General features: G+C 45.0%; 1 protein-coding gene across 1 annotated transcript in view; it reads right to left on the bottom strand.

Annotated features, from left to right (window-relative positions):
- Positions 1-2,243: 2,243 nt before the first annotated feature.
- LOC311118389 (solute carrier family 12 member 5-like) overlaps positions 2,244-26,079 on the bottom strand; it is a gene marked incomplete at both ends in the record, with an annotated part of 60,377 nt that continues 36,541 nt past the window's right edge. Inside the window, 9 exons of the mRNA XM_084193190.1 lie at positions 2,244-2,366; positions 2,815-2,989; positions 3,272-3,329; positions 3,971-4,069; positions 4,651-4,818; positions 5,387-5,598; positions 6,194-6,441; positions 9,978-10,108; positions 15,462-15,516. Of these exons, the coding sequence (XP_084049316.1) occupies positions 2,244-2,366; positions 2,815-2,989; positions 3,272-3,329; positions 3,971-4,069; positions 4,651-4,818; positions 5,387-5,598; positions 6,194-6,441; positions 9,978-10,108; positions 15,462-15,516 (1,269 nt within the window). The remainder of the gene's footprint in view (positions 2,367-2,814; positions 2,990-3,271; positions 3,330-3,970; positions 4,070-4,650; positions 4,819-5,386; positions 5,599-6,193; positions 6,442-9,977; positions 10,109-15,461; positions 15,517-26,079) is intronic.

Below are 26,079 nucleotides of genomic sequence, written 5' to 3' on the forward strand. Positions count from 1 at the left end.
GCTAACAAATAAACACAATTTTGTCTTTATTTGGACACGTTGTATGTCTGTAAGGCTCCAATTACTTGCTTATAAGATGCTTATAAGCTTATAACACAAAAAAATTATAATCTAAGATGTTAATACTAGTAGATCATTGCATTGTGTTAAGAATGTGCTTAACTTCACCTTATCAAGTGCTGAGAAGTATTTGTCCATTGTCAGAAGTTTGTATTTATTTTTATTTTTATATAATCTCTATTTTTAGGGAGCTTTAATATTGCAAATAGTTTTATTGAATAAAATCAAATAGTTTATGTCATATTTACGGTGTCCATATTAGGACAATCCATATTAGTACAGGATGAGTGCATCCCAGCACTCATGAATATGGCCAAGAGTTTTACCTGGTCATGTGACCTGATCAGGAAACTCTGGGCCCTAGTTATAGGCTGTAACTACTAGGGCTCAGAGTTTTACCTGGCCAAATCATTATAGGCTGTAAATACTAGGATCAAGAGTTTTACCTGTCCAAATAGTTATATGCTGTAACTAGGACCCAGAGTTTTACCTGGCCAACTACGTAGTTACAGTGGGGAAAAAAACTATTTAGTCAGCCACCAATTGTGCAAGTTCTCCCACTTAAAAAGATGAGAGAGGCCTGTAATTTTCATCATAGGTACACGTCAACTATGACAGACAAATTGAGGAAAGAAAATCCAGAAAATCACATTGTAGAATTTTTTATGAATTTATTTGCAAATTATGGTGGAAAATAAGTATTTGGTCACCTACAAACAAGCAAGATTTCTGGCTCTCACAGACCTGTAACTTCTTCTTTAAGAGGCTCCTCTGTCCTCCACTCGTTACCTGTATTAATGGCACCTGTTTGAACTTGTTATCAGTATAAAAGACACCTGTCCACAACCTCAAACAGTCACACTCCAAACTCCACTATGGCCAAGACCAAAGAGCTGTCAAAGGACACCAGAAACAAAATTGTAGACCTGCACCAGGCTGGGAAGACTGAATCTGCAATAGGTAAGCAGCTTGGTTTGAAGAAATCAACTGTGGGAGCAATTATTAGTAAATGGAAGACATACAAGACCACTGATAATCTCCCTCGATCTGGGGCTCCACGCAAGATCTCACCCAGTGGGGTCAAAATGATCACAAGAACGGTGAGCAAAAATCCCAGAACCACACGGGGGGACCTAGTGAATGACCTGCAGAGAGCTGGGACCAAAGTAACAAAGCCTACCATCAGTAACACACTACGCCGCCAGGGACTCAAATCCTGCAGTGCCAGACGTGTCCCCCTGCTTAAGCCAGTACATGTCCAGGCCAGTCTGAAGTTTGCTAGAGTGCATTTGGATGATCCAGAAGAGGATTGGGAGAATGTCATATGGTCAGATGAAACCAAAATAGAACTTTTCGGTAAAAACTCAACTCGTTGTGTTTGGAGGACAAAGAATGCTGAGTTGCATCCAAAGAACACCATACCTACTGTGAAGCATGGGGGTGGAAACATCATGCTTTGGGGCTGTTTTTCTGCAAAGGGACCAGGACGACTGATCCGTGTAAAGGAAAGAATGAATGGGGCCATGTATCATGAGATTTTGAGTGAAAACCTCCTTCCATCAGCAAGGGCATTGAAGATGAAACGTGGCTGGGTCTTTCAGCATGACAATGATCCCAAACACACCGCCCGGGCAACGAAGGAGTGGCTTCGTAAGAAGCATTTCAAGGTCCTGGAGTGGCCTAGCCAGTCTCCAGATCTCAACCCCATAGAAAATCTTTGGAGGGAGTTGAAAGTCCGTGTTGCCCAGCGACAGCCCCAAAACATCACTGCTCTAGAGGAGATCTGCATGGAGGAATGGGCCAAAATACCAGCAACAGTGTGTGAAAACCTTGTGAAGACTTACAGAAAACGTTTGACCTGTGTCATTGCCAACAAAGGGTATATAACAAAGTATTGAGAAACTTTTGTTATTGACCAAATACTTATTTTCCACCATAATTTGAAAATAAATTCATAAAAAATCCTACAATGTGATTTTCTGGAAAAAAAATTCTCATTTTGTCTGTCATAGTTGACGTGTACCTATGATGAAAATTACAGGCCTCTCTCATCTTTTTAAGTGGGAGAACTTGCACAATTGGTGGCTGACTAAATACTTTTTTTCCCCACTGTATAGTATTTGACTAAAAACACGTTTTTCCTGGCCAGGTGGGGAACAACTCCTGATCTGGCTCATAGACACTCACATGGAGAGGATGGGGGCCACTGCGTCCAGGGAGGCAATGAGGATCCCGATCTCACAGATACTGGCCGTCAGTAGCAAGGCCCAGGTGGGCTCCCCGTTGGCCTTCCCATGGCCAAACACCTGGCAGGACACATCACACACCGAGATGGACTAGAGTTATAACTTACAGTAGTTATTCCATTATTTCAAGGCAGGTTGTATGTAGATACTACTGAGGTGTTTTGGTGAACCACACATGAGACCTGATGCTTGCCTGAGACCTGATCATTAACATTAGTGTGCACAGACACCAAAAGTGATAGTGATCAATGTCACCTGAGACTGATATGAGACGTGTTGACAAACCAACATAATTAATGGTCCCAGATCAGTGCTAAATGCTAGAATGTTGACAGAATTATCATAACTAAAGGTCCCAGATCAGTGCTAAATTCTAGAATGTTGACAGAATTATCATAACTAATGGTCTCAGATCAGTGCTAAATTCTAGAATGTTGTGAGAATGATCATAACTAATGGTCCCAGATCAGTGCTAAATTCTAGAATTTTTACAGAATGACAGACTGACCCGTAGGATGGGCACGACACCATCCCTGGAGATGGCCTGCATGAGACGCGGGGCACCCGTTAAGCTCTGAAGCCCCGCCCCACAGGTGGAGAAGAAGGAGCCAATGACAATAACCCACGGGGACGGCCAAGCCAAGGTGCCAATGACCAGGTTGCCATTGACGCCCTCCCCAAACCTGAAGGAGATGGACATGACACCCAGCCAATCAGAAATGAAGAAAGGTAGGAGGAGAGCCAATTACCAGGATCCTATTCATTAGACACCAAATGGAAGAAAACTGACTGAAACAGGGAGGGACTACCTGGTCTACTACTGCAAGTAAATGTGCTAATTTTTGTTTTCCGTTGCGAAATGTTTAAAAACGTTTTCAGTTGAATACGACCCAGGTATGGCCTCCCTCACCAAGTACCTCAGCACTGGAAAAGCTTGAACTTTGAACTTAATATCCATAACTTACTTGTCCCTAAGGACCACTCCCTCGATACAGGCACCGAACAGGATCACAGCGGACATGTCTATAAAAGGGCACATTAAGGAAAACAGACAGACAGACACAAAACCATACCTAGCACATAGGGACATATCCTCACGTATCTGTTTCATATCTGCACACTGAGTTTACAGTGCTGCATTGAGAGTTACATAAGAACATGGTTCGACAGTGCGGTTATTGTTGGGTTATGTCTGATGTATTGTGATACATGATTGATTGCTTTGTCCTGTAATGGTCACTTGAGATTAAGAGGAAGAGCAACATGCTTTTCGTTCTTAACATAACAAGCTTGAGGCCATAGGCTACATTCAATTAAACCTCAATTGTATGTATTTATGTTGGAAAGTAAAATACAAAAGTGTTCGTATAAAATATAGTTATTTTACTATTGACAGCAGTGGAGGCTGGTGGGAGGAGCTATAGGAGGACGGGCTCATCGTAATGGCTGGAATGGAATAAATGGAACAGAGTCAAGCACATTGTTTCCATGTGTTTGATGTGTTTGGTACCATACCATTGATTCCATTCCAGCCATTACAATGAGCCCGTCCTTATATAGCTCCTCCCACCAGCCTCCTCTGATTGACAGATAACATGTGCGCCACAGTTAAAAGTTGAGTGCACTAGCCCACTGAGTCCAGAAGTGCACCAGAATAAGGATACACACTATTGAGGTAGTGGTGATGGCCATGATAGTGCCGATGGGGATGGACTTCTGAGCATCGCGCAGATCTCCTGACCGGTTGGATCCGGCCATGATCCCTGTGACACACAAGTAGAGAGGTCACTTTGGAAAAACTCCTGCACACACAATATTACATCTGCACATTTGCTGTGTCGACGTTTCAGTCAGAGACCTTCAAGACACACAGTCAGAGAGGTCCATGAATGAGGACACTCAGATAATCAAATGGTAACCGTAGAAACTCACACAATAGCATGTAAATGTAGATTTCAAACAAACTCTCCTTTGTCAAATTACTACAACTGAACAACACAGCAACATTATCCTTCTAATAACAAACTGCTTGTTGTGTTGAAGAAATCCTGACATCAGATAAACATTTTACTGTATCTTTCAGTCTTTCAATGAATTTATGTAAATCTCCCATATCCCCCCTAGATAAAAAACAAACACACAAAACAATACAAAGGCAAAGAGGAAGAGACACAACGCTGAATCTCAAAAGTATTTTCCCTCGATTCCTTGCGTCCTCTCTCCTCCTCGAGATTGACCCTTGGTGAATTCACCCTTTGAGGATACGAGGAATCGAGGGAAATTACTTTTGAGATTCAGCCTTGTGTCTCTTCCTCTTTGCATCATCCGCTTCCTATCAGCTGACCTGTGACGGAGGGGAAGTAGATTCCGACCAGCAGGGTGAAGAAGCTGGTGATGTCGGCCAGGACGTAGCGGTTGGAGTTGGTCAGCGTGTCATCAGGGCCCTCAACGGTCGCAATCCCCTTCTTAGCCACCAGATCTCCCTTCTCCAGGTAATTCCCAAATAGGTTCTCTGTGTGTGAGGGGGGGAAGGGGGGGGGGGGGGGGGAATGGGAGAGAGGGGAGTGTGAAGGAAAGAGAAAGAGGGAGGAGAGGGAGAGAGAGGGTGATGAGAGAGAGCGAGAAAGAGATTAGATACATCAATATCATTTAAAATCGCTTGACCATAAGTTCCAGGAGCACAAGATCTTGGAGATCCAAGAGGGCTAAAAGAAATTCAGAATAAAGAAATTGTAGTATGCTTCCCGCAAGTCCACGCAGGTGTTTCCCGCAAGTGTGTGTGCAAGCATGTGTACTGTTGGTACAGTGACCTGAGTGTAGGTGGACCAGATCAATGCATGTTATTTGTGCTGTAGGTGTAACTGTTTAGAAATAAAAAGTAGATAGCCACAAAATAATAGCTATTATAATAATATAGTAACATAACACTAGCATTTTAGCAAATCATTTTATTCAAAGCGACCTTCGGTCATGCTTGCAAACATTTTACATACGGGTGACCATAGCGGAAATCAAACCCACGATCCTGGTGTTGCTATACCAACTGGGCCACAGAGGACCAGTAGCTGGTTTCTGTTCACCTTTGAGGATGCCGCTCATGACCCCGGGGATGCCCTGGATGAAGGACACGTTGTTGTTGACAAAGTACTCGTCGCAGGTGGCGTTGAGGAAGGGCGAGTCGCAGAAGACATTCCACAGCTTGGTGGTGACCGTGCCGTTGCCACTCTCCAGTGTTTTGGCGCACACGTCGAACCCTTTGGAGATCAGCGGGCGATTACCCAGCATACAGACTCTGCGCAGCAGGGGAGATGTATTAGTGTGACGGCCCGGGATTCGAAGCCCGTCCGCTCTTGAAAAATGACTTTAGACTGAGTTAGCTACCTGAGCTAAAGCCTAGGCATTGGCTTTGAGAGATAGCACAAGTCTGTGGGTATCAGTCCCCATATTGAACAGTAGAGTCTTCCACACTGAAAATGTCACACAAGATGAATATGTTCCATTTAACCCATCTGCTTATGTGCTGTGAATGTAATTTCTATTTTCAATATACTGCACTTCAAATAATCTTAAAATGGGTGAACATGTATTTTAATGTGTACATTTCTAGCATGGCATGAATGTATCTGCCATATACAGTCTCAAACCCCAAATCCTCCATATGGGCCAAAAATCGATCAATAAATGATTTACATGAAACATAATTCACATCACACCCATATTCTTCAAGTTCGGATCAGCCCCAATATTGAAGAGTAGCCTGGTCCCAGATCTGTCTGTGCTTTCTATCCAACTCTTATGGTCATTCTCATGTGACAATGACCGTAGGAGTTGGCAAGACAGCACAAACAGACTTGGAACCAGGTTAATTGAACAGTAGGGTTCCTTACGGGAAGTCAGGCGGCTCGATTGCTGTCTTGATGACTCCGGCATACACAGCCAGAATGGACAGAATGACACAGGCCAGGAAGAGCAGGGCCAACTTGTTGACGTACTTGACCCCCACAAACACCACCGTGGCCATGAAACTGAGCACAATGGTGCCGTACACACGCATGTTGTTCAGCATCGCTGCCTCCGCCTCTGCCCCCTCCAGACCCTCCATCTTAAAAATGGCTGCCTGGGGGAGGATGTAGATCTGTGAGGGAGGGTAGGGGGGGAGAGAGAGAGAACTAGATCAACTGTAGAAACACAGAATCTGACGCTCCCATTAAATCCTTTCAAATAGAGGGTTGAAGTAGCCTAACGCAATTAATTGAACAACTCAAGCATGTTCTAAATGAATTACCATTATATCTTATCACGGGTCAATGTAAAAATAGCTTCGCCGTTAATGAAATCATAAAACCTGTAATTGCCCCATCATTATCATTATCTGATTCAGAGGGGTTGGGTTAAATGCGGAAGAAACATTTCGGTTGAATGCATTCAGTTGTGCAACTGACTAGGTATCCCCCTTTCCCACATTTAGATGCCGTTTTATAGCGTCTGCTATTAAAAAATATAGTACATTTTGTCAGATATGCCATCCTAATACAGCGGAACTCATCCAACTTGAAGGAGCTGGAGCAGTTTTGCCTTGAAGAATGGGCAAAAAATCCCAGTGGCTAGATGTGCCAAGCTTTATAGAGACATACCCCAAGAGACTTGCAGCTGTAATTGCTGCAAAAGGTGGCTCTACAAAGTATTGACTTTGGGGGGGGGGGGGGGGGGGGGGGGTGAATAGTTATGCACGCTCAAGTTTTCAGTTTTTTTGTCTTATTTCTTGTTTGTTTCACAAAAAAATATATTTTGCATCTTCAAAGTGGTAGGCATGTTGTGTAAATCAAATGATACAAACCCCCCCAAAATCAATTTCAATTCCAGGTTGTAAGGCAACAAAATAGGAAAAATGCCAAGGGGGGGTGAATACTTTCACAAGCACTCTTTAATAAAGTGTTCTTCCTCTTCCATACTTTCAAGCCAATCAATTTAAGACAAATGGAACAGAATAAAAAGCCACAACAAGTGGGGGTGCAGTGGGGAACCGTCAGTGGGGAACCTTCAAGGCCTTCTAGGATTTATAAAATAATTGTTGTATTTTTTAAATAAACATTTCGTTTTAATTCTATTTCATATTTTCAATGATATTCTGATTATATTATTATTATCAATGATATTCTGATTTAATCTCTTCAATTTGTGTTAGAAAGGAAACGGTTAAAACTGAGAATAAAAAATGTAATCCATTCAGGATTTTTCTTTGGTGGTCTACGGGGAGATAAATCTAGCTAGCTAAACTCTTAGAATAAATATGCTATCTAGAACCTAAAAGGGTTCTTCAGCTGTCCCCATAGGAGAACCCTTTGAAGAACCCTTTTTGGTTTCAGGTAGAACCCTTTTGGTTCCAGGTAGAACCCGTTAGGGGTCCATGTAAAACCCTTTCCACAGAGGGTTCTACATGGATCCTAAGAACGCTTTTGGAACCCTTTTTCTAAGAGTGTAGCTCACCATTGGCTAGGCCCTCAGAAGCTTGATAGAAGGCATCTGCCATTCAACTGTATTAAGCCTGTCGCATGCTTCCCAGTCGAAACAGTTTGTGCATATATTATGACAAGATTCTGTGAAGTTTTTGTTCGTTCGGCTGGTCGAGCACACACATTTTTCTCTTGAGGCAAGTCGAAGTTCGGTACCCGAAGTCTTCGCCCCTTCGTCAGTGATTGAGAACTATGGAAGGGATTCTTCAATGAAGTGTTTGTTGTCATTCAACGAGAAATACTGCACCAAACATCTTAGTTAGATGTAAAATTGCGCGACTAAGACCACCTTTGCAAAAACATCCAAATGAATTACAGATTTCTTGATTTATCTTAGATTAATTCTGACTATTTTGAGGAAGTGTATGCTGGCTATGTTGTTGATACGGCATCTCAAGAGGGACAAACATTAATATTGCTGTTTTTTTCTCATTTTTCAAGCGAAAGTCTTTTAAGGGAGTATGCGAGGCACAGACGTTCACTTCGCCTAGCCGAGTTCTGCTAGGAGCAAACCAAACCTATGTATGCAGACACCTTAAGGGCAGAATTCTGGAGTGACAGTGGAATCAACCAATCACATTTTGACTTGTAATGGGTTCTACTGTTTTTACAAAAACGTATGGAAACTTCCACCTTCTCGAAGGCCGACAGGTCACTGTGCAATAGTGAGCAGTAGTTTTCCCACGGCCTATCTAGCTAGATTTTGTTGTAGGCAAGAGTGCGGGAGCTGCAGCAGCAGCAGTTGTTGTCAAAGAGGATGTTGTTGCTAATTTGTTAACTTCTCCCTTTTCAAGATTAACTTTCAACAAGAAGTTAAGTTTCAAATGATCATAATCATGTGAGTGGAACTGTTCTTTTTATTTATTTATTGCAGCTCGCTTGCTGTTGTTAGCTAGCTATCTCTGAAAATAATGCGTTATGAGTGTGAAACATTGTTGCATTTTAAACTTTAGATCACTGGTTACTTTGTGTGCTGAACGTGATACAGATGTTTGCCATGGAAAGTAATAGTTGTACATTTAGATTTGGAAATGCTAAACCTAATGGTTGTGTTTTGGTATTCTTATGATTGGGACCTACTGGCTTATTATGTCTGCGTGAACAGGCTGCTTACTCTTTAACATCATGCTGTGTGTGTCTGTTGTCTTTGTGTTTTACAAAAGGTGTGCTCTCCTACATGGAGGTATAATGTTCACTGTCTTTTCAGCATCACGAGCATGTCACACTCACATCCTTTGATGTGTCACCGTTGTCGCTTTTGGTGATAGTGAGGTCGTTGCGTCCTCTCGCCTCACCTCCTTGTCAAAATGTGAGGGAGGAGAAGGTCTGAGTGGAGAAACCTCAGACCTCCAATGCATATTGAGGAGAAGACAAGGAAAGAGGAGGCGAGGAATCAAGGAAATACAATTGAGATGCACCCCTAGTGTGTTGATAACACTGGACCAAAGTGATGGCAGTTTCAACGAATGGTCTCATTATTCTGCCAATGGCTTTATCTCACCCTAATGCAGAATTTACATAATTACTCAGCTCTTAATCCAAGAGAGAGGAGCGACAGGGAGAGGAAGAATGAGTGTGGGAAAAGAGAGGGAGGGGGACAGACAAAGATGAAAGATCTTTATATTTATTAGAATTCATTGTGGACAGTTGGAGAGGGAGAAAATAGCATCAAAGCAGGATAAAGAGAAAGAAAGACAGACAAATTAAGAGGGACAGGATGACATGCACAGACGGGACTGAACCAGAGAAAGAGAGCGAAAGAGAGAGAGAGAGAGATGGGCAGACAGAAAGAGAGATGAAAGGAAAGACAAACAGACAGATGCACGCACACACAAAATCAGCGGGAGAGAGACAGAGAGAGAGAGAGAGAGAGAGAGAGGGAGAGAGAGAGAGAGAGAGACAGAGAGAGAGAGAGAGAGAGAGAGAGAGAGAGAGAGAGAGAGAGAGAGAGAGAGAGAGAGATAGAGAGAGAGACAGAGAGAGAGAGAGAGAGAGAGAGACACAGAGAGAGACACAGAGAGAGACAGAGACAGAGAGAGAGAGAGACACAGAGAGAGACAGAGACAGAGAGAGAGAGAGAGAGAGAGAGAGAGAGAGAGAGAGAGAGAGAGATGGATGGATAGAGAGAAAGATAAGTATTTCAAGCCCAGGTTCTTACCAGTAAGAGTTCGATGGACCCGAGGATGTACATGGCCCCAGCAAACGTTGTTCCCAGGTAGAAACAAATGCCCACGGCGCCCCCAAACTCAGGCCCCAGAGAACGGGAGATCATGTAGTAGGAGCCTCCAGCTACAGACAACAAATAAATACACACAATCTTTCAATGACATACTGTACTTTGTCATATTACATGTAAATGACCCAAACCCCGCTATTCTCCAATCAAAGCATGGTCTCTGACTTTGGTAAATGAAAATGAGCGTTTCTTATTGGACAGGTACTTCTGTCGTGTGTCTGTAAATAGCCTGTAAATACCCTGTTTTTTTGTATTTTTCGTACATATTTCCCTATCAGACTTTTCATCCTTCTACAAAATATACTTTCCTGCAACCCGCCTCACTCAATGTGGAACGGATTCTATTTTTGACTTACCTTTATCTAGAATCTAGAATCTCCAGTTGAAACTAGCTAGCCAGCTAACTAGCTACTTGCTATTAGCCACAGCTAGCGGTGTTTCACCCAGAACATTGGATTTTTTTCCGCGGGATTAATTTTAATCACTGGACATTGATCACCGGATATTCGGCCAGTCTGCACAGCGCGTTATCGACCCAGAACATATCAGTTTTTCCGCCGGAATCACTGAATCACTGGACCTTTAACTCCGGATTCATCGCTACCAGCTGGCTACAACAAAACGGACGCTGTGGTCTGGCTAATCATCCTGAGCTAGGCCCATCTCCCGGCTATCTACCTCTCTGTCAACCGGACGGGACCACCTAGTGTTGACACGGAGCTCCGCCGATCCTACACGACTGGTCTGCCGACGAAATCGTCTGATGTGGTTACGACGTTAACCACGAAGATTCCATCCATCGGCTAGCCCTGGCCCGCTAGCACACGCTATCCATGGCCTCTTACTCACTAAACTGAACTAGCTACTGAACTAGCTACTTGCTATTAGCCACAGCTAGCGGTGTTTCACCCAAAACATTGGATTTTTTTCCGCGGGATTAATTTTAATCATTGGACATTGATCACCGGATATTCGGCCAGTCTGCACAGCGCATTATCGACCCAGATCATATCAGTTTTTCCGCCGGAATCACTGAATCACTGGACCTTTAACTCCGGATTCATCGCTACCAGCTGGCTACAACAAAACGGACGCTGTGGTCTGGCTAATCATCCTGAGCTAGGCCCATCTCCCGGCTATCTACCTCTCTGTCAACCGGACGGGACCACCTAGTGTTGACACGAAGCCCCGCCGATCCTACACGACTGGTCTGCCGACGAAATCGTCTGATGTGGTTACGACGTTAACCACGAAGATTCCATCCATCTGCTAGCCCTGGCCCGCTAGCACACGCTATCCGTGGCCTCTTACTCACAAGTGCTTCACCACCGGACCTTATGATAACTCAGCTATACAGCTGATATCTGCTGGACTGTTCCTTTTTACGGTACTACATCCTGTTTATGTTTAGCCTCAGCCCAAACATGGTTAGTTTATTGTTGTTTCGGTTATTTCTAATTGTACTATATCACTGTAGACCCCCCAGCCTAGCTAAACCTGCCTTAGATAGCTCCTTTGTCCCTCCCCCCATACACTCAGAGACCGACTCAATTGATGCCTCTAGAGATACTATCTCTTTCATTGTTACCCAACGCTTAGGTTTACCTCCACTTTACTCATATCCTTCCATATCCTTGTCTGTACATAATGCCCTGAATCTTTTCTATAACACCCGGAAATCTGCCCCCTTTATTCTATGTACCCAACGCACTAGAAGACCAGTTCTTAAAGCCTTTAGCCGTATCCTTATTCTAGTCCTCCTCTGTTCCTCTGGTGATGTAGAGGCTAACCCAGGCCCTGCAGCCCTCAGTATCACTCCTACTCCCCAGGCGCTATCATTTGATGACTTCTGTAATCGCAAAAGTCTTGGTTTCTTGCACATAAATATCAGAAGTCTACTTCCTAAGTTTGAGTTATTCACTGCGTTAGCACACTCTGCCAACCCTGATGTTCTAGCAGTGTCTGAATCCTGGCTCAGGAAGGCCACCAAAAATTCTGAAATTTCCATCCCCAACTATAACATTTTCCGTCTAGATAGAACTGCCAAAGGGGGTGGAGTTGCAATCTACTGTAGAGATAGCCTGCAGAGCTCCATCATACTATCCAGGTCTGTGCCCAAACAGTTTGAGCTTCTACTTCTAAAAATCCACCTTTCCAGAAATAAGTCTCTCACTGTTGCCGCTTGCTACAGACCCCCCTCAGCCCCCAGCTGTGCCCTGGACACCATATGTGAATTGATTGCCCCCCATTTATACTCAGAGTTTGTACTGCTTGGTGACCTAAATTGGGATATGCTTAATACCCCAGCCATCCTACAATCCAAGCTAGATGCCCTCAACCTCACGCAAATTATCAACGAACCTACCAGGTACAACCCTAAATCCGTAAACATGGGTACCCTCATAGATATCATCCTGACTAACATACCCTCTAAATACACCTCAGCTGTCTTCAACCAGGATCTCAGCAATCACTGCCTTATTGCCTGCGTCCGTAACGGGTCCGCGGTCAAACGACCACCCCTCATCACTGTCAAACGCTCCCTAAAACACTTTAGCGAGGAGGCCTTCCTAATTGACCTGGCCCAGGTATCCTGGATGGATATAGATCTCATTCCGTCAGTAGAGGATGCCTGGTTGTTCCTTAAAAGTAATTTCCTCTCAATCTTAAATAAACATGCCCCATTCAAAAAATACAGAACTAAGAACCGATATAGCCCCTGGTTCTCCTCAGACTTGACTGCCCTTGACCAGCACAAAAACATCCTGTGGCGTACAGCATTAGCATCAAATAGCCCCCGCGATATGCAACTTTTCAGGGAAGTTAGGAACCAATATACACAAGCAGTCAGGAAAGCAAAGGCTAACTTTTTCAAACAGAAATTTGCATCCTGTAGCACTAACTCCAAAAAGTTTTGGGACACTGTAAAGTCCATGGAGAATAAGAGCACTTCCTCCCAGCTGCCCACTGCACTGAGGCTAGGAAACACTATCACCACCGATAAATCTACAATAATCGAGAATTTCAACAAGCATTTTGCTACAGCTGGCCATGCTTTCCATCTGGCTACCACTAACCCGGCCACCAACTCTGCACCCTCTGCTGCAACTTGCCCATGCCCCCCCCCCGCTTCTCCTTCACACAAATTCAGACAGCTGATGTTTTGAAAGCGCTGCAAAATCTGGACCCCTACAAATCAGCTGGGCTAGACAATCTGGACCCTTTCTTTCTAAAACTAGCCGCCGAAATTGGCGCAACCCCTATTACTAGTCTGTTCAACCTCTCTTTCATAACGTCTGAGATCCCCAGAGATTGGAAAGCTGCCGCGGTCATCCCCCTCTTCAAAGGGGGTGACACTCTAGATCCAAACTGCTACAGACCTATATCCATCCTGCCCTGCCTTTCGAAAGTATTCGAAAGCCAAGTTAACAAACAGATCATCGACCATTTCGAATACCACCGTACCTTCTCCGCTATGCAATCCGGTTTCCGAGCTGGTCACGGGTGCACTTCAGCCACGCTCAAGGTCCTAAACGATATTATAACCGCGATTGATAATAGACAGAACTGTGCAGCCGTCTTCATCGACCTGGCCAAGGCTTTCGACTCTGTCAACCACCGCATTCTTATTGGCAGACTAAATAGCCTTGGTTTCTCAAATGACTGCCTCGCCTGGTTCACCAACTACTTCTCAGATAGAGTTCAGTGTGTCAAATCGGAGGGCCTGTTGTCTGGACCTATGGCAGTCTCTATGGGGGTGCCACAGGGTTCAATTCTTGGGCCGACACTTTTCTCCGTGTATATCAATGATGTCGCTCTTGCTGCTGGTGACTCTCAGATCCACCTTTACGCAGACGACACCATTTTGTATACATCTGGCCCTTCATTGGACACTGTGTTAACAAACCTCCAAACGAGCTTCAATGCCATAAAACAATCCTTCAGTAGCCTTCAACTGCTCTTAAACACTAGTAAAACTAAATGCATGCTTTTCAATCGAACGCTGCTAGCACCCGCCCACCCGACTAGAATCACCACTCTCGACGGGTCTGACCTAGAGTATGTGGACAACTACAAATATCTAGGTGTCTGGTTAGACTGTAAACTCAACTTCCAGACTCACATAAAGAATCTCCAATCCAAAGTTAAATCTAGAATCGGCTTCCTATTTCGCAACAAAGCCTCCTTCACTCATGCTGCCAAACATGCCCTCGTAAAACTGACTATCCTACCGATCCTTGACTTCGGCGATGTCATTTACAAAATAGCCTCCAACACTCTACTCAGCAAATTGGATGTAGTCTATCACAGTGCCATCCGTTTTGTCTCCAAAGCCCCATACACTACCCACCACTGTGACCTGTACGCTCTTGTTGGCTGGTCCTCACTACATGTTCGTCGTCAAACCCACTGGCTCCAGGCCATCTATAAATCACTGCTAGGCAAATCCCCGCCTTATCTTAGCTCATTGGTCACCATAGCAGCACCCACCCTGCGCTCCAGCAGGTATATCTCTCTGGTCATTCCCAAAGCCAACACCTCCTTTGGCCGCCATTCCTTCCAGTTCTCTGCTGCCAATGACTGGAACGAATTGCAAAAATCTCTGAAGCTGGAGACTCTTATCTCCCTCAATAACTTTAAGCATCAGTTGTCAGAGCACCTTACCGATCACTGCACCTGTACACAGCCCATCTGAAATTAGCCCACCCAACTACCTCATCCCTATATTGTTATTTATTTTGCTCTTTTGCACCCCAGTATCTCTATTTGCACATAATCTCTTGCACATCTAGCATTCCAGTGTTAATACTATTGTAATTATTCTGCACTATAGCCTATTTATTGCCTTACCTCCATAACTTGCTACATTTGCACACACTGTATATATATTTTCTGTTGTATTTCTGACTTTATGTTTTTTTTTAACCCCATATGTAACTCTGTGTTGTTTTTATTGCACTACTTTGCTTTATCTTGGCCAGGTCGCAGTTGTAAATGAGAACCTGTTCTCAACTGGCTTACCTGGTTAAATAAAGGTGAAATAAAAAAAATAAAAAAGGTCCAGGCAGTCCCTCCCTATTTCAGCCCATTTTCTACATTTGGTGCCTTATGAACATGACCCAGATTTACACCACAAAATGGTGGCTACATTGTTACTCCAAGCCTGTAATTTCCTCTCACCTCTGCTCTCAGCTAATCAAGGGGCGAGTTAGCCAGGATGAGACGTGATTATTAGATACCATCTCTAATCATATAAATACAGCTGTATAAGTTTCATGTGGGGAAACAGGAGTCTGGACGTGACTAATATTATAGCGTTGCTAGGGCTAAAACACTGAATATGCATTTTGAGCCCAAAACAAGCTCTTTAGTAGAAGTAGTAGTCCCATTAGCATGCTCACCCACCTGGGACTACTCCATTGGTAGCGATGGCACTCATCGAGATTGCAGTCAGCATGGTCTAAAGAGAGGGAGATGGAGAGAGAAGAGAAAAGAGAGGGGAAATGGGATTTTAGTATTGTATTACTTTCAATCTGTTATTCACTAATGACAGGATATTTCATGGGTACTGCAGGCGAAACACAAAAATTACGATGTCTGGAGGACTGTGTTTTTTGTTGTTGTACTGAAGGACACCAATAAACAGTAATGAGATTTGAACGTTCTGAAGTTCATGACTGGAGGGTAGATAGAATAACATCCCAGTGGGCTGTCAACAAAACAGTCAACAAGCGCTCGACAAGACACATCCTCCCGCCAAGCATGCCAATCTGTCTGTCTGCCTTTGAGTAGAGACGTGACGAGAGGCAGTGTTAGGACATGGAACAATAGAGACGGACCGTAGACAGGCATTTCTAAAGAACCCATTGTATGGCAGCAAGGTAAAGGGAGTAGACCTAGAAGAGGAAAACTATGTGTGTGTTGGTGTGTCTGTGTGTCTGTGTGTCTGTGTGTCTGTGTGTCTGTGTGTCTGTGTGTCTGTGAAAGAAAGTGAGTAATACACATGTCTACGAGAGGGAAAACTAAAGAGACGTGAGGGATTCAAATAAAGCAAGTCATTAATGTGTGTGTGTGTGTGTGTGTGTGTGTCTGTGTCTGAGAAACAAATGATGACTTAACAGTAACAGTATTTAATTCCTGTGGTTCCTTAATGTCTATGTAGGCAGAGAGAGACAGAGAGCGAGAGACAGAGAGCGAGAGACAGAGACAGACTGAATCATACTACACCGGCTCTGACACTCGTCGGATGTGGCAGGTCTTGAAAACTATTACAGACTACAAAAGGAAGCACAGCCGCGAGCTGCCCAGTGACACAAGCCTACCAGAGGAGCTAAATCACGTCTATGCTCGCTTCGAGGCAAGCAACACTGAAGCATGCATGAGAGCACCAGCTGTTTCCGGATGACTATGTGATCACGCTTTCCGTAGCCGATGTGAGTAAGACTTTTAAGCAGGTCAACATTCACAAGGCCGCAGGGCCAGACGGATTACCAGGATGTGTACTCCAAGCATGTGCTGACCAAATGGCAAGTGTCTTCACTGACATTTTCAACATGTCCCTGACTGAGTCTGTAATACCAACATGTTTCAAGCAGACCACCATAGTCCCTGTGGCCAAGGACACTAAGATAACCTGCCTAAATGACTACCGACCCGTAGCACTCACGTCTGTAGCCATGAAGTGCTTTGAAAGGCTGGTCATGGCTCACATCAACACCATTATCCCAGAAACCCTAGACCCACTCCAATTTGCATACCGCCCCAACAGATCCACAGATTATGCAATCTCTATTGCACTCCACACTGCCCTTTCCCACCTGGACAATAGGAACACCTACGTGAGAATGCTGTTCATTGACTACAGCTCAGCGTTCAACACCATAGTGCCCTCAAAGCTCATCACTAAGCTAAGGATCCTGGGACTAAACACCTCCCTCTGCAACTGGATCCTGGACTTCCTGACGGGCCGCCCCCAGGTGGTAAGGGTAGGTAACAACACATCTGCCACGCTGATCCTCAACACGGGTGCCCCTCAGGGGTGCATGCTCAGTCCCCTCCTGTACTCTCTGTTCACCCATGACTGCATGGCCAGGCACGACTCCAACACCATCATTAAGTTTGCTGACGACACAACAGTGGTAGGCCTGATCACCGACAACGATGAGACAGCCTATAGGGAGGAGGTCCAAGACCTGGCCGTGTGGTGCCAGGATAACAACCTCTCCCTCAACGTGATCAAGACAAAGGAGATGATTGTGGACTACAGGAAAAAAAAGAGGACTGAGCATGCCCCCATTCTCATCGACGGGGCTGTAGTGGAACAGGTTGAGAGCTTTAAGTTCCATGGTGTGCACATCACCAACGAACTATCATGGTCCAAACACACCAAGACAGTCGTGAAGAGGGCACGACAAAGCCTATTCCCCCTCAGGAGACTGAAAAGATTTGGCATGGGTCCTCAGATCCTCAAAAAGTTATACAGCTGCACCATCGAGAGCATCCTGACTGGTTGCATCATCGCCTGGTATGGCAACTGCTCGGCCTCCGACCGCAAGGCACAACAGAAGGTAGTGCGTACAGCCCAGTACATCACTGGGGCCAAGCTTCCTACCATCCAGGACCTCTATACCAGGCGGTGTCAGAGGAAGGCCCTCAAAATTGTCAAAGACTCCAGCTACCCTAGTCATAGACTGTTCTCTCTGCTACCGCACGGCAAGTGGTACCGGAGCGCCAAGTCTAGGTCCAAAAGGCTTCTCAACAGCTTCTACCCCCAAGCCATAAGACTCCTGAACAGCTAATCATTGCTACCCGGACTATTTGCACTGCCCCCCCACCCCCACCCCCCTCTTTTACGCTGCTGCTACTCTGTTTATTATTTATGCATGGTCACTTTAACTCTACCCACATGTACATATTACCTCAATTACCTCGACTAGCCGGTGCCCCCGCACATTGACTCTGCACCGGTACCCCCCTGTATATAGCCTCCCTACTGTTATTTTATTTTACTGCTGCTCTTTAGTTATTTGCTTTTATATTTTTTAAATAACACTTTAAAAAAAACATGTTGGTTAAGGGCTTGTAAGTAAGCATTTCACTGTAATGTCTACACCTGTTGTATTCGGCGCATGTGGCAAATGCAATTTGATTTGATTTGATTTGATTTGACATACAGACAGACAGACAGACAGACAGACAGACAGACAGACAGACAGACAGACATACAGACAGACAGACAGACAGACAGACAGACAGAGAGAGAGAGAGACAGACAGACAGACAGAGAGAGAGATAGAGAGAGAGAGAGAGAGAGAGACAGAGCGAGAGACAGACAGAGAGAGAGAGAGAGAGAGAGAGAGAGAGAGAGAGAGAGAGAGAGAGAGAGACAGAGCGAGAGACAGACAGAGAGAGAGACAGAGCGAGAGAGAGAGAGAGAGAGAGAGAGAGAGAGAGAGAGAGAGAGAGAGAGAGAGAACCCAGAGGACAGAAAGAGAGAGAGGTGTATGTAATAACTAGTAGCCGTCTTCCTGTGAGAGGAAGGGAGGCGTGGGCAAATGTTAATGTTACCTGCGGACACCGCCGTCTGTCTGGATAAACACCAGTCTGCACAACCTTGCTGTATTTCTAATCGGGTCACAATGAAGTAAGGCTCCCTCTCTCTGAGGAGAGCAGATAAGACAGTAATTGTTTAAGTGTTTTATCTGATGTATGTGGGCAAAGCTGGAACCTTTTAGGAGGTAGTTTGAGGCTGAGTGAATCACCCGATACAGCTGTATGGGAATGTTATTAAGAGAGGGAGATAGAGCACTTACTGACTGTCACCTGGGGAAACCTTTGAGGGACTCAATACTCAAGCCCTTCATTGTTACTCTTTCTACTATTTCTATAACTCTTTACACTGTATCATTATGACAGCTGATAGGGTGACATGAATCAGCGGAGCCAATGTCAAATCAAATCAAATCAAATTTTATTGGTCACATGCGCCGAATACAACAGGTGCAGACATTACAGTGAAATGCTTACTTACAGCCCTTAACCAACAGTGCATTTATTTTAAACAAAAAAGTAAGAATAAAACAACAACAAAAAAGTGTTGAGAAAAAAAAGAGCAGAAGTAAAATAAAGTGACAGTAGGGAGGCTATATATACAGTAAAATAAAGTGACAGTAGGGAGGCTATATATACAGGGGGGTACCGTTGCATAGTCAATGTGCGGGGGCACCGGCTAGTTGAGGTAGTTGAGGTAATATGTACATGTGGGTAGAGTTAAAGTGACTATGCATAAATACTTAACAGAGTAGCAGCAGCGTAAAAAGGATGGGGTGGGGGGGCAGTGCAAATAGTCCGGGTAGCCATGATTAGCTGTTCAGGAGTCTTATGGCTTGGGGGTAGAAGCTGTTGAGAAGTCTTTTGGACCTAGACTTGGCACTCCGGTACCGCTTGCCGTGCGGTAGCAGAGAGAACAGTCTATGACTAGGGTGGCTGGAGTCTTTGACAATTTCATTAGCAAGTGTATTATTGAAGTATGATGGGCATCATATTTAAGGAGGAGCCATTTGGGCCAGTGCAGTGTGTGGTTCAGGGAATCATCAGAGAGATTGTTCTTTATGAATCACCAGAGAGATGGTTCATTATCAATCACCAGAGAGATGGTTCCTTATGAATCACCAGAGAGATGGTTCATTATGAATCACCAGAGAGATGGTTCAATATGCAGCTTTTATTAAGAGACCATCTCATATGAAGAAACATGGGTTTACTCTACTTCAGCCCTTTGTAATCGACAAGACAGTGATGCTACCACAAGTAGACATAACAAATACCATCAGCAGACAACAAATACCATCAGCAGACAACAAATACCATCTGCAGACAACAAATACCATCTGCAGACAACAAATACCGTCAGCAGACAACAAATACCGTCAGCAGACAACAAATACCATCAGCAGACAACAAATACCATCAGCAGACAACAAATACCATCAGCAGACAACAAATACCATCAGCAGACAACAAATACCATCAGCAGACAACAAATACCATCAGCAGACAACAAATACCATCAGCAGACAACAAATACCATCTGCAGACAACAAATACCATCAGCAGACAAAACACCATCAGCAGACATCAAATACCATCAGCAGACAACAAATACCATCAGCAGACAACAAATACCATCAGCAGACAACAAATACCATCAGCAGACAACAAATACCATCAGCAGACAACAAATACCATCAGCAGACAACAAATACCGTCAGCAGTATTGCAAAGAACACCCAAACAAACATAAACATTATTTTTCTTGCATGTCAGCGCGATGGTCTAATCATTTGTCACTTAATTATTATTGGCTGCTATGGCTTTTAGGAAGTGTCGTATTTCATATTCATGACTGCATTTAGAAGATGTGTCTTGGTGGGTTGAAATTAAGAGTTACTAATGCAAATCAAGCATGAACACAGCATTAGTATGAGATGAGGGCTTTAATCCCGTCTGTCTGGGTGATGGAAGTTGCCTAATCTCTTGTCTGAGTCTGATGTAAATCAGGATAAGAATTATCGTGTGCATAAAACTTGAGTTGAATCTCTTGGTTTGCAATGGCTTCCTATTTGGTTCCGTGGTCAACAAATACATTATTTACTGAGAGAACAGTGACAACAACAAAGACTTCCAGATTCCAAATACCATATTTTGATTGGTCCATGGGGCGACAGCGACGCTGACAAGTGCAGCAGCCTCGTGGCTGAGCTCCTCTTCACTGTGTAATCGTTCCCTCTTCGGTTTCAGCAAAAAAAAACTTTCCTGTTTCATTTCTGTGTATTGCTGTAGCTATACGCTAGGCTTCATCCTGTTGGTTTGTTTTGATCAGCTGCCAGAGATGACAGTAGTGACAAGTTTTCTGTGTCACCCTGTTTAATCGCTTCGCCTCCCAATGACACATCGGTCACATGACTCCCCCGGGTGTCACAATACCAAGTGACATCAACAACGTCATGATTCAGCAGCCAGAAAAAGAGTGCCTGCAAGCTAACAGGGATCTCTACCCACTGGGACAGCTAACAGGGTTCTCTACCCACTGGGACAGCTAACAGGGTTCTCTACCCACTGGGACAGCTAACAGGGATCTCTACCCACTGGGACAGCTAACAGGGTTCTCTACCCACTGGGACAGCTAACAGGGTTCTCTACCCACTGGGACAGCTAACAGGGTTCTCTACCCACTGGGACAGCTAACAGGGTTCTCTACCCACTGGGACAGCTAACAGGGTTCTACCCACTGGGACAGCTAACAGGGATCTCTACCCACTGGGACAGCTAACAGGGTTCTCTACCCACTGGGACAGCTAACAGGGTTCTCTACCCACTGGGACAGCTAACAGGGTTCTCTACCCACTGGGACAGCTAACAGGGTTCTCTACCCACTGGGACAGCTAACAGGGATCTCTACCCACTGGGACAGCTAACAGGGTTCTCTACCCACTGGGACAGCTAACAGGGTTCTCTACCCACTGGGACAGCTAACAGGGTTCTCTACCCACTGGGACAGCTAACAGGGTTCTCTACCCACTGGGACAGCTAACAGGGTTCTCTACCCACTGGGACAGCTAACAGGGTTCTCTACCCACTGGGACAGCTAACAGGGTTCTCTACCCACTGGGACAGCTAACAGGGTTCTCTACCCACTGGGACAGCTAACAGGGTTCTCTACCCACTGGGACAGCTAACAGGGTTCTCTACCCACTGGGACAGCTAACAGGGTTCTCTACCCACTGGGACAGCTAACAGGGTTCTCTACCCACTGGGACAGCTAACAGGGATCTCTACCCACTGGGACAGCTAACAGGGATCTCTACCCACTGGAACAGCTAACAGGGATCTCTACCCACTGGAACAGCTAACAGGGATCACTACCCACTGGGACAGCTAACAGGAATCCAAAGGAGAATTTAGCCACAGACTTCAGGACTGAATTCATTCTTTGTTTATAAGAGGATAGCAAAGTGTAATACCAAAGGACTTGGGATCTCTTAAATGGATAGGGCTGTCCTATCCACTGGTGATTGACGTTCGGTTGATATTATCAGCCCCAAAGGACTTGGGATCTCTTAAATGGATAGGGCTGTCCTATCCATGGATTGATGGGGATAACACATGGTTGGAGCAATGACATTCATGTTATAGGCCTACAGACTGCAGTCCAGTAACGTTAGCTCAGAAACCAAAGCCTTCCCAGAGAGCTGGTGTTAGAAATGCTAGAGTAGGATTCCTAGTTAAGTGGGTTACTTGGTGAGAGTCTGATCTGACTAGCAAGTAGCTAGTGTCGACGGGGGTCCTGTATATTTTCAAGTCCACTAGAAGTAAGGTGGTAGCTAGAAAGTGCCTTATTAGAAACATGGCGCTGCAAAGCATCTGTTATCAATCTGCTTGAAGAGAAGTCATACATGGGTTTCATGTTCACTCACATAAGCTATGGTTTTTAATTTGAGAAAACACAACATTTAAAAAATGTGTAGAGCATGGTACTTAATGTGAGTGTACTGGCATGTAGTTTCACTATCCAACAAGAGGCTCTATTGCCACAGGTACAGAATGTTTTTTTGTCCCCGTTTTAGGAGGTTCAGCTAATATCCTTTCCAGAGGGCTTGTCCTATTGAATGATTCTCAGATTGCCCTGGCATCCCGAGACGCCACCGTACCAACATGTCCCCTGGCCTATAAACAAGCCACTAAAACCGCTGATTACACGGACGTACCATCTGCTGAGTCTGGAGGAGACACAACACAACGCTGCTCGGCAGGGAGCTTAACCATGGGACGAGCTGGGAATTCTCTCCAAAGCGGTACATGGAGAGGCCGGAATAATCACAAATCCGCATGTCCCTAACAAGCTAAGCTGTCGATTCCACAGTGTTTCCGACAAGACGAGTCTAAGGGATTGGGAGCCGAGGGCATTTTTGTGTCTTTGAGCCTGTCTTCCGAACCGGAAGCTTTGATGACCACCATCACTAGCCTCAAAAGGGACAAAATTATCTACAGTACCTTCAGACGACACAGAGTGGAGTTCTGATTGTATCTTCCAAATGAAACTAAAACTGGCAGCCTTTGAATGACCTTGCTGAAGTCGTGCTGAAATTAGCTTAACGGGAAGTGGTTTGAACTTGCCCTGAGAGAGTGACTATAGCCATCATTACATAAAGGCACTAGACTTCTCAATGCCACAGAAGGGCGAGTTCGTTCACTGTATTGTAGAGTATACATCGGTCTACTGGAGCAGGCTCTCCTCTGATTGCATTACCAGGACTTATTAGCAAACACGTGCTGAACTCCGGTTCGACCCCTATCCCCTACTTAGGCAAACCCGTAGATCTGAGAGTTCGATAGATATTACATTTACATTTACGTCATTTAGCAGACGCTCTTATCCAGAGCGACTTACAGTTAGTGAATACATTTTTTTTTTTTTATACTGGCCCCCCGTGGGAATCGAACCCACAACCCTGGCGTTGCAAACGCCATGCTCTATCAACTGAGCTACATCCCTGCCGGCCATTCCCTCCCCTACCCTGGACGACGCTGGGCCAATTGTGCGCCGCCCATGAGTCTCCCGGTCGCGGCCGGCTGCGACAGAGCCTGGATTCGAACCAGGATCTCTAGTGGCACAGTTAGCACTGCCTTAGACCACTGCGCCACTCAGGAGACGTACTGCTACTGCTACTACTGATATTTATGCATTATAGTAATTGCTTAATCATGTCTTCTGATTGGCTTCATGTTTACAGAGACAGAGACAGAGACAGACAGACAGAGAGAGAGAGAGAGAGAGAGAGAGAGAGAGAGAGAGAGAGAGAGAGAGAGAGAGAGAGAGAGAGAGAGAGAGAGAGAGAGAGAGAGACAGAGATAGAGACAGAGACAGAGACACACAGAGAGAGAGAGACAGAGACAGAGACAGAGAGACAGAGACAGAGACAGAAAGAGAGAGAGAGAGAGAGAGAGAGAGAGAGAGAGAGAGAGAGAGAGAGAGAGAGAGAGAGAGAGAGACAGAGAGACAGAGACAGAGACAGAGACAGAGACAGAGACAGAGAGACAGAGCGAGAGAGACAGAGACAGAGACAGAGACAGAGAGAGACAGAGACAGAGACAGAGACAGAGACAGAGACAGAGACAGAGACAGAGAGACAGAGCGAGAGAGACAGAGACAGAGACAGAGAGAGAGAGAGAGAGAGAGAGAGAGAGAGAGAGAGAGAGAGAGAGAGAGAGAGAGAGAGTGGATGAAAGGATGAAAGGAAAAGAGGGAGTGATTTAGAAGCAGAGAAAGGGAGAATGAAGGCAAAAGAGAGAGACTAACCTATTTAGCAGGAGAAAGCGAGAAGTGAAAGAGAGAGAGACACTCTTAGCATTTAAATGAAGCAGGACAGAGGGCAGAAGAAGGGGGGAAACGACTGCATCGGGGACACAGGACCTGGATTTAATTAATAGGGGATGCAGGACCTGGACTTAATGAATAGGGGAAGCAGGACCTGGTAGTAATGAATAGGGGAAGCAGGACCTGGTAGTAATTAATAGGGGAGGCAGGACCTGGTAGTAATGAATAGGGGATGCAGGACCTGGTAGTAATTAATAGGGGATGCAGGACCTGGTAGTAATGAATAGGGGAGGCAGGACCTGGTAGTAATTAATAGGGGAGGCAGGACCTGGTAGTAATGAATAGGGGATGCAGGACCTGGTAGTAATGAATAGGGGAGGCAGGACCTGGTAGTAATTAATAGGGGAGGCAGGACCTGGTAGTAATGAATAGGGGAGGCAGGACCTGGTAGTAATTAATAGGGGATGCAGGACCTGGTAGTAATTAATAGGGGAGGCAGGACCTGGTAGTAATTAATAGGGGAGGCAGGACCTGGTAGTAATTAATAGGGGAGGCAGGACCTGGTAGTAATTAATAGGGGAGGCAGGACCTGGAAGTATACTATCCCTGTTGACTAATCCATAGATATAATAGTGTACAGTCGTGGTCAAAAGTTCGTGGTCAAAAGTTTTGAGAATGACACAAATACTAATTTTCACAAAGTCTGCTGCCTCAGTTCTGATGATGGCAATTTGCATATACTCCAGAATGTCACGAAGAGTGATCAGATGAATTGCTATTAATTGCAAAGTCCCTCTTTGACATGAAAATTAACTTAATCCCCAAAAAACATTTCCACTGCATTTCATCCCTGCCACAAAAGGACCAGCTGCCATCATGTCAGTGATTCTCTCGTTAACACAGGTAAGAGTGTTGACGAGGAGAAGGCTGGAGATCACTCTGTCATGCTGATTGAGTTAGAATAACAGACTGGAAGCTTTAAAAGGAGGGTGGTGCTTGAAATCATTGTTCTTCCTCTGTTAACCATGGTTACCTGCAAGGAAACACGTGCCGTCATCATTGCTTTGCACAAAAAGGGCTTCACAGGCAAGGATATTGCTGCTAGTAAGATTGCACCTAAATCAACCATTTATCGGATCATCAAGAACTTCAAGGAGAGAGATTCAATTGTTGTGAAGAAGGCGTCAGGGCTCCCAAGAAAGATCAGCAAGCGCCAGGACTGTCTCCTAAAGTTGATTCAGCTGCGGGATCGGGGCACCACCAGTGCAGAGCTTGCTCAGGAATGGCAGCAGGCAGGTGTGAGTGCATCTGCACGCACAGTGAGGCGAAGACTTTTGGAGGATGGCCTGGTGTCAAGAAGGGCAGCAAAGAAGCCACTTCACTCCAGGAAAAACATCAGGGACAGACTGATATTCTGCAAAAGGTACAAGGATTGGACTGCTGAGGACTGGGGTAAAGTCATTTTCTCTGATGAATCCCCTTTCCGATTGTTTGGGGCATCCGGAAAACACCTTGTCCGGAGAAGACAAGGTGAGCACTACCATCAATCCTGTGTCATGCCAACAGTAAAGCATCCTGAGACCATTCATGTGTGGGGTTGCTTCTCAGCCAAGGGAGTGGGCTCACTCACAATTTTGCCTAAGAACA

The sequence above is a fragment of the Coregonus lavaretus genome (assembly GCF_964263955.1).
Source record: "Coregonus lavaretus genome assembly, contig: HAP1_SCAFFOLD_3334, whole genome shotgun sequence".
In the NCBI taxonomy this organism is placed as follows: domain Eukaryota; kingdom Metazoa; phylum Chordata; class Actinopteri; order Salmoniformes; family Salmonidae; genus Coregonus; species Coregonus lavaretus.